At 36.5% G+C, this 9344-nt stretch overlaps 1 protein-coding gene across 1 annotated transcript; it reads left to right on the top strand.

Moving 5' to 3' along the window:
* Positions 1-957: 957 nt before the first annotated feature.
* Positions 958-4173, top strand: LOC131323090 (tricyclene synthase EBOS, chloroplastic-like). Its single transcript, XM_058354716.1, has 6 exons — positions 958-1045; positions 1356-1722; positions 2144-2362; positions 2883-3021; positions 3231-3482; positions 3661-4173. The coding sequence occupies exons 1-6, from the start codon at positions 964-966 to the stop codon at positions 4000-4002; spliced, it is 1401 nt and encodes a 466-aa protein (XP_058210699.1). The 5' UTR covers positions 958-963; the 3' UTR covers positions 4003-4173.
* Positions 4174-9344: the final 5171 nt, after the last annotated feature.

The raw sequence follows: 9344 nt of genomic DNA, 5'->3' as shown, positions 1-9344 counted from the left end.
CAAGTCTTTAGAAAATCGCAATAATACAGTGAGTAATTAGTAGTACAATATTTCTCCACAATTTGAGTTTCACAATATCGCAAGTGAGTGAAACTCACTGTTTTAAAATGGTCCACTCTTAGAGTTTTAACAAGTTCAAATTACGCTAAGGTCCATAGTTTAATTAAGTAGTACGTATATTTGGCTTTCATCAGTTTCAATCTTACCGATGTGAACCTTACCTTTTTTTTTTTTTTTTGGTGTTTCAATGTAGTCCTTTTGCCATCTTTTGATAAAGTTCCATGCAGAAAGAGTGACATTTTCAAAGTTCAAAAATGGTATCCCAAATTGGTCAGGAGATGACTCGAGATGGAAATACGAGTGTGATGTTACAAGTGATCATAGAGATTAATTTGAATGATTTAAAGTGAAATTTTATTAAAATATAGGGATCAAAAGTGTAATTCAACATTTACCAATTTGGATGATTATAAGATTCACTGTGTTTGGTTCACAATTTTGGAGTGAAATTTTTGAGTTAAAATGTAAATACATGTGATTGAATGCCTTATCTCAAAGATAAGTAGGTCCCCCTTGAATTTTTTAAACCAGTAGTCCAACATAATATACATTAGAAGAAAAAAAGTAATCCGATAGTTAAATTGTTGGACCAAGAGTTAATTATTATTGTATACTCTTTATGCACAGTTCCCAAACAGTCATTTCAAAGAGACCCACCTTCACTTTTTTCAAACTAGTTCCAATTCAAAAATAACTCTCGGAAATAAAAGTTCAAAAAGTAGAACCAAACACAGTTAATAGTTTTTGCTTGTAATATTTGTTATAGGATGAAATACAGAAGCAGAGGGCAGAGAAACTGAAGGAGGATGTAAGGGATATGATCGCGGATACATATGCAAATTCATTGACAATACTCGAACTGATAGATGATATTCAACGTTTGGGATTGAGTTACCAAACGTGATGGAAGATCAAAAGATTGGTGTTCATGCTATTGCGCTATGCTTTAGGCTCTGTAGACAACATGGCTATGAGGTCTCCCAAGGTACTATTTTTCTTGTTACCTGAACCAATGTCTTGATTTTTTTTTCCAAGTAAAGCAAGATATTTCAGACCAGCTTAATCACACCATGGATGGCTCCCACAGTTGTTCCACAAGCTGAAGTCGAACTTGAGATATTAAAACGGAGCAAACCTTAAGATCCAAGCCTTCATGACCACCACGCTTACGTACTCTTTGGGATTACTTGAAGCAATTAATGTTGTTTTGAATAACACTTTTCCGAAATAATTTTTGAAAGCAAAAACACTTATTGTTCCTACAAATAGATAACATTTTGTGTGATGTTGTCCAGATGTGTTTAAGAGATTCAAGGACGAAAATGGATACTTCATGGAATCCCTAAGCAAGGACATCAACGGATTGCTAAGTTTGTATGAAGCTTCTTACTTTTCATTTGATGGAGAAAAACTGATGGAAGAGGCCAAAGTATTCACAACCAAACATCTGAAGGAAAAGATAGCGAACGAAGACCTTGTGGAACAAATAAATCATGCACTGGAAATGCCTTTGCAGCATAGGATGCTGAGGCTTGAAGCAAGGTGGTATATTGAAGCTTATGGTAAAAGTAAAGATGTAAATTATTTGCTACTTGAAATGGCTAAGTTGGAGTTCAACATGGTGCAATCTATGCTTCAAGGAGAGCTCAAAGACATGTCAAGGTAAATTCAAGTGTAGCCAAATTTAGCATCAACCTGCTAAAAAAAAATTCAATATGTAGTTTAGATTCACTTCAGGTGTCCCTACCACACCAAATTTAAATTTGGACCGTCCATTGATTTTTCGTGCACCTTTCACATTTTTTAAAATTGCATGTAATTTAATTTTGAATTTCAAATCCACTTCTATTAGAATTTCAAATCTTAATTCAAACTAATGCCACATGTTATAAATAAAAAAATGTTTTCACAACTATCGCAATTAGATGGCCCCAATATAAACTTTTGACCAATCTAGCTTCATATAAATTGTCCCCTGATGCTTCATTCGGATCTTAAACTTTCTAAGAAGAAAAGGTAGGGAATTTTCCCCTTGTAATCCGAGTTTGTGTTTCTTTTCTTTTCTTTTTTTAAATATATATAGGTGGTGGGAAGTTATAGGCTTGGGAAAAAGGTTGAGTTTTACCAGGGATAGATTGATGGAATGCTACTTTTGGAATGTGGGCATGATTTTTGAGCCCAAATTCAGTGATTGTCGGAAGAGTTTAACGAAATTGGCAGCACTTGTAACCACCATTGATGATGTCTATGACGTCTATGGATCATTGGATGAGCTTGAACTATTCACTGCTGCTGTTCAAAGGTATGCAAAAGATATGCTTCTTTTTTTTTTTTTCCCTAGAGGCCAATTTCTATAAAAATGATATACTGTCTTTAATGGTCGTTGCATTCGCAAATTCACAAGCAAATTCACCATTGTTGTGGCTAATTTTGATTGAGGCTTCTATATATATGGAGATTATGTTTGTAAGGAAGAGGGGCATATGGTAGTCCTTTTGGGAGGTGAAAGGGAGCGATACATTGTTATATTACAGATGGGATATAGAGGTTGTGGATACATTATTAGAAAGTTATAGAAAAAGCAAAACTTGAGAATTTGATAAGAAAAATTGAAGGCGAGGTAGAGACGAAAATGGGACATCTAAAAATAGAATAAAGGTAGAACGTACATTTAGAGACGTAGGGAGTATAAGTAATATTTTTGAAATGTCCATAGAGGTTGTGGCTTCCAAAGGTCCATTCATATTTGATCGCCATGAATGTGAGTTTGTTTAATTTTCTCCTAATGACAATTCAAAGTTTTGGTAATTGTTATATTACAGATGGGATATAGAGGCTGTGGAAACCCTTCCCGACTACATGAAGTTGTGCTTTCTAGCTCTCTACAACACTACCAATGAAATGGCTTATGACATTCTTAAACGAAAAGGAGTTAACATCATCCCACACTTAAAAAGAGCGGTATGTATACACGGAGTATATAATCTTAAAAAAAACTAGTATGTGGATGAAAACTCTCACACCATCCTCATAGAGAGCAATCGGAATCCTCTGTGAGGATTCTCTCTGTGAGGATGGTGTGCCAAACCAAATCAAGCATTGTGTCCCGACCAATCTAAATTTAGTAATTGCAGATTCCATAGATTTGTTTATTTTGTTATATATCACAGTGGGCAGATTTATGCAAAACATTCTTGAAGGAAGCAAAGTGGTGTTCAAACGGAGAGATTCCAACATTTAAGGCATATCTTGACAATGCATTGGTTTCATCATCGGGGGTGCTTATATCAGTTCATGTCTACTTCTTATTGACTGAAACTATTACAAAAGAGGCTCTGGAGTGCTTAGAGAACAAGTACCATCCTCTTGTGGAGTGTTCATCTCTCATTTTCCGTTTTTCCAATGATCTGGCCACATTCAAGGTATGCAATTTACGTTAAGATTTCGCTATTGGCATTGTACAAAATAAAAAACGCTATGAATCCAAGATCTACCGTCATGATTTTTACTAGGTGCCACTGGAAGTTCTTACAATTTACAATCTATATCAGTACGTACTTCATCATAATAACATATTCCTTATTTGTTTTTATGTCATAGGCTGAGTTGGACAGAGGTGAATCTGCAAATTCAATTCTCTGTTACATGCACGAAACTGGAGTTTCTGAACACGAAGCTCGAAAGTACATAAGCAGTTTGATCGAGGAAGCGTGGAAGAAGATGAACAAAGAACAAGTAGCAGCTGATTCTCCATTTGAGAAACCGTTTATTGAAACGTCTTTTAACCTTGCTCGGATCGCCCAATGCACTTACCAAAACGGAGATGGGCATGGAGCTCCGGATAACAAAGCAAAGAACCGGGTTCTATCTGTGATAATTGAACCCATTACACTCGTGCAGAGACTTCAACACCGGTCAAATTTGTTAGCTACTGCTTCTTAAGCTAATTAAAAAGAGAATAAAAGGTTGGAAAATTTGTGAGCTAGTGTTTCTTGAGGTAAAGAGAAGAATAAAAGGTTGGAATTTGTCTTTTTTATGTGTTATACGATAATGTAACTTACCGGTACAAGATACTGATCCTACAAATTGCATGTTTTCCACTTTAATTAAAAACTCCATTCTCCTATAGGAACACCTCAAAATTACCATACAAGTTAGGGAGGGAGAACCATCTAATGAGAAAATGCAACAGGAACACCTCAAAAGTCATCCCGCATCTAATCGGGTCCAAATAGCCACCGAGACATTAAATTTTAAGAAGTCAAGGTGAAGGAGCAATATTGTGTAGAAGAATTGACGGAAAATAGTATATGGTGGTTAATTTGTGAGGTCTCAAGGGCTTTGAATTAAAGACTTTTAAATTTTGAGAATTTCTTAGTTTTGGATAGTTGAATATACTGTTAATAGTTTCCTTAAGACTTCTAAATTTCGAGAATTTCTTAATTTTGGATAGTTGAATATATTGTTAATAGTTTCTTTCAAGTATAAGAAGATATGGACTCTTTTTTTTTTGTAATTTTTTTTTCTCGGCAAAGGAAATTTTAATAAGCTCGAAAGGGTACATCAAGGAATAACAAGAGAGACGCAAAGTGTTTCTCAATAAAAGGAGAAGAACAAACAAAAACAAACATCCAGCAAAAAGTGGGATGAGAAACACCTCAAAAGTAAACTAAAATCTCAGCTTATGAATTCCATGCAAGTATTTCTTAAAATCCTCCACCGTATATAACTTGAGGTCATGCTTGGTCTTCATCACCCTAGTTTTGATTTGATATTCCACCACATCCCAAACTCGAGTAGGTGTATTATTGATTAGGTGTATTATTTTTTTATTTGTATTGAGTGTTTTTATGTTTGCATATGCTACCTAATCAATGTGAGGGAGATCAGGTGTTACAAAAAACCGTGCATTAAAAATTTGAATCTTAGCAAGGAGCAAACCCTAACTCCGGGACCAAAATCACTGGCCATTGGCCAACCTGGGGTTTCCTATCATTGGACCAAAACCACCGGCCAATCTCAGAACTTTCCAGAAGATAATGGAGCCAAAAGTTTTCATACTCATCACATGCCTCTATGTCAGATTCCAGGGTCTGGTCTCCTTCCACTAGTTTAGTCTAGTCATAGGTTCCCGTTAATTTTGTTGCTTTCAAGGTTTGCTTCCACGGCCGAGAATGAAAGCTAGGAAACCTCCGAAAGAAGCCAAAAAAAATTTCATTTTGTCATCCTCTCTAGACTACCATACAGAAGTAGACCCTCATCGCAATCTAGGTTACGTTTCTACCCTACTTTTTAGCAAATCATGCTTTCTAAAGGGCGCTGCTATTCGTAGCTCTCTATTAACTTCCATAGCCCGTTAAAAAGTTTCAATTATATTCGACAGTTAGTTACCGAAATTGAGATATATTTTCAGTATCAAATTACCGAAATATAATATTTTTTTCAACAGATGTTTACCGAAAATGCATGTTCGGCAATTGTTTACCGAAAGTTGAACATATTTTCGACATGTAGTTACCGAAATATAATCTTGTTTTCAACAGCAATTTACCGAAATGTTATTTATGATTTTCAACAACTATTTACCGAAATGTAGTGGGCTACGGGAGAAAATAAAGGGCTGCGAATAGCGGCGCCCTTTCTAAATTGGCAACTATCAAACTCCTATTGACTAGTACTCCCTCCGTCCCTTTTTAAGTGTCCTGCTTCGTAACTCCAACTTATTAAAAAGACATCATCATTACACCTTTCACATCAACTTTTTCCTCCACTTTCCCTACTTACCCATCATCATTACACTTTTACCCACTAACTTTTCAAAATAAAATCTACTTTTAGGGACAAAATAGACAATACACCAACTTTTACCTCCCTAACTTTACAAAATGGACACTTATTAAGGGACAGCCCAAAATGAAATACTGGACACAAAAAAAGGGACGGAGGGAGTAGTAATTTACACTGGTGGCCAATTGACAGAGACACAATAATGTCTCTATAATTGCTATAGAAATTGTACAATGGCCAATGCATGTCGAATACCATAAAAGAATTAAGCGAAGTACTCCTTTAACATCAATTGACTTTTGGGAAGATGTTGGAACTTAATCGGACAACTTGTAGTATTAGAGTTGAGAGGTCAATGAGTTGGAACCGCGGAAGAAATATCAGCCTGAGAGATTGTTGGAAGCACAATATCGTTCTCCATGATCACTATAAAAAAAGACCAATTGATTTTATGAGAGATCAATCATTGAACTAATTATGTCATGACTTCTATCTACTCCGGTAGAGGAATTAAAACTTTCTGATATTCTTGTGGTTCGGGAGTTTTCGAACGTTTTTCCTGAAGATCTACTCAGAACACCAATAGATCGAGAAATTGAATTCACAATTGAGGTGGCTCCAGGGACTCAACCTGTATCGAAGGCTCAATAGAACCCGAATATTACAATATATTTTTTTCTAATGTTATTTTTTTTTGCTCGGCTTTTTTCTAATGTTATTAAGAATGGGTTATCATCAATTTTTCAACTATTTATCAAGGGCCTGATAACTACTTTTTATTGTATAACATGATTATTTGACACTCGTTTAATTTATTAGGGGCATTTTTTTTTATAGACAATAAAAGTTTTAATAAGAAACTTGACAATTTAGTAGGGGCATTTCCCATTAAGTAATCTATACTAATCTTTCTTTCATGGACTTTCTGCATTATTCATATCTACGATGTTTCAAAGAAAATATTTCAGTGCAATAACTACGCCAAGTGTTATTCTTATACAAGGCTTTACTTCTTCGGGTCCTTTAACAGAAATATATCAATCTGCCATATTAGTATTTGCTTTCCAATTCGAGTGGTTAATAATGTGAGTAAACAAAAGTTTGCACCGAGATATTTATTGTTTCTGAGGCATTGTCCAATAATACATTGATGGAAATCTGAGATCCAGTCCAGTTTTAGCAGACCATTTTTTCCCACCAGCCAAACTAGATATATGCATGGGGCCGAGCCTAGATTCATTTCGGTAGCTCTTCGAACCAGTGCGAGTGCGTAGGGATTGTAACGAAGCGTAAATAGGTGGGTTTGGGCAAATGTTAGTTCGTTATCGATCGATTATTGAGAACTAGTCTCCAAGTTTTGAGGTGCAGCTAGAGGGTCAAGCATTCATTCCCATCTATTGGTCCAGAGCCAGTTGACCAAGCTCAAATAGCAGCACCCAACATGTCTTTAGCGGGGGAATGATAAGAAGATGAAACAGCAGTCGCGGTTGAATCAATACCCTAACATAAATAGGAGTTTTAATTTGTTGCCTGAGCAACAAGTAGCAAGCGCATGTTGCGGTTCACCCCTAATTAACCATACACATAGGCAGATGTAAAGACGACTAGAGAATTGGTACGGGATACCCCCTCATGATTCAAACTAGTATTCATTTCAATAGCTCTTCGAACCGAAGTTACAAAGATTAAAAGGAAAGTATCACAACCAACAACCTACCTCTCAACTATGTTGGCATCCATGGCGCAGACAGTCATATGCCACCCGCTATCTAAGAGGAAAATTGGCGAGACACCAACCGAAGAACATACATCATAAACAAGAAAACATCCAAATCCCCAAAACAGACTGGGAATGTCAAAACTTGCCTAAACATATGACCAATGACTTCCAAAATAAACACTGGGATTAACTTGTTGCTGATCATAAAAAAAAAAATACGACAATTACTTGTTCTAAGTAGGAAGGTTTTCATAGCCACATCGAAGCAAATCTAATTCTTAGCGGGAAACATTGAGATGAATTTCATTTCTAAATCCCAACAACTCTCTTGCGGTCACAAATCCGAGATTTTAATTGGGGAGATCATAGCAGACGAGACCCGATCCCAGGTTTCTCTCCTTCACCCGGTAGTTCTATGTTCCATATCCGATTAATAGTCCACCCAGCTGAGGCTTTCAGGCATTTCATCTTTCTTGATTTTTTAAATGGGAAGCTCTTTGATCTTTCCTTCGAGTTCAAGTTTTTATTATTTTATAGAAGAATGGTGACAAAAAGAAGAGCATCAGCTTCAAAAATGACTTTATGCATTTCACGATTGTCAATTTGTTTCCTCGGATATCTATTCCAACATTTCCAGAAAATTAATTATAAGAACCATAGAGACAAAATTTAATTATGACCCTTTAGAAAAATAAGATATTCGCATCGGTTCAACCAAGGTTAGTTGAGTTGGTTTGCTTGTGTGTCTTCCCAGTAGTGGCTAGTGTTTGAGTCCCACGGGGAGCAAGTTTGGCGTTTAGAACTATAGATAGTCTCTAAACTTCCGTTGACTAACATATTAACACCCCGCTGATATATAAACTATGGCACAAAAATAAATATTAAAAATTGAAGTACTTAATTGTTTTAGTCATATAGTATTATCCTTCAGTTTCTCGAAATTGGAACACTTACCCGAGGAGTAGTTTGTTTAACCACAATTAAGAGTCCGGGAAATTTTTGTTATATCATTTTGACTTTAAGCAAAAAGTCGATTTAGTCCTTCACCTTTCAATTTGAACAAATGAATACTTCTATTTTTGATTTCGTTCCAATTTCATCCCATACTTGGATGGCATTATTTTTTGGACGGAAAATTCCCTTTTTCTGGCACATGAGCTAATGGGAGGGGTATATTGGCCCATTCCCTCTTCCCTTCAAGGTTAAAAAAAAAAAAAAACAGTTGGAAAAATTGAAAACAGATCTGGAAGGAGAAGAGAGAGAGAGAGAGAGAGAGAGAGAGAGAGAGAGAGAGGAGGAGGAGGGTGATTGGCGACCAGCGCCATCTCCACCCCCGGCAACGTGATAGGCGCGCGGAATTCATGAATTTAAGCGCCTAAGTAAGAGAAATTAGCGCGTTAGACGTGCTATTAATTCTCATTTTCCATTTAATACGTGCACATGGTTGGATTTTGTGTTTGAGCTTGATTTGCAGGAAATTGAGATGTTTTGGCGCTAATGAGAAGTATTCGGAAAGACCATGATGGAGTTAGAGCGCTAGGAAGGCTTTGGAGACTAAGTGTTGAAGTAGAACTCGAGAGGAAGTGATCAGAATCTCCGTGAGCTCTACAGGGGAATGAGTTCAGCGCTCAGAAGTGGCATAGCGTGTTGCACAAAGTGATCAGAGAGTTGGCTAGCGCTACACCCTTTTTGGTGTAGCGCTACCTAAAGGTTAAGAGAGAACAACGGCCAAAGCTAGGTCAACGGAGTCAACGCCTCAAACAAGTTCGCGAGCGCT

The sequence above is a fragment of the Rhododendron vialii genome, chromosome 4a (assembly GCF_030253575.1).
Source record: "Rhododendron vialii isolate Sample 1 chromosome 4a, ASM3025357v1".
Lineage (NCBI taxonomy): Eukaryota > Viridiplantae > Streptophyta > Magnoliopsida > Ericales > Ericaceae > Rhododendron > Rhododendron vialii.
Note: the sequence above shows the minus strand (reverse complement) of the source record. Positions and strands in the feature narration are given on the sequence as shown.

Coding starts and splice junctions, on each gene's coding strand:
- LOC131323090 (XM_058354716.1), top strand. CDS start 964: ATGGAAGATCAAAAGATTGGTGTTCATGCTATTGCGCTATGCTTTAGG. Junction 3,022..3,230: donor TCCCACACTTAAAAAGAGCG/GTATGTATACAC, acceptor TATATATCACAG/TGGGCAGATTTATGCAAAAC. Junction 3,483..3,660: donor ATGATCTGGCCACATTCAAG/GTATGCAATTTA, acceptor TTTATGTCATAG/GCTGAGTTGGACAGAGGTGA.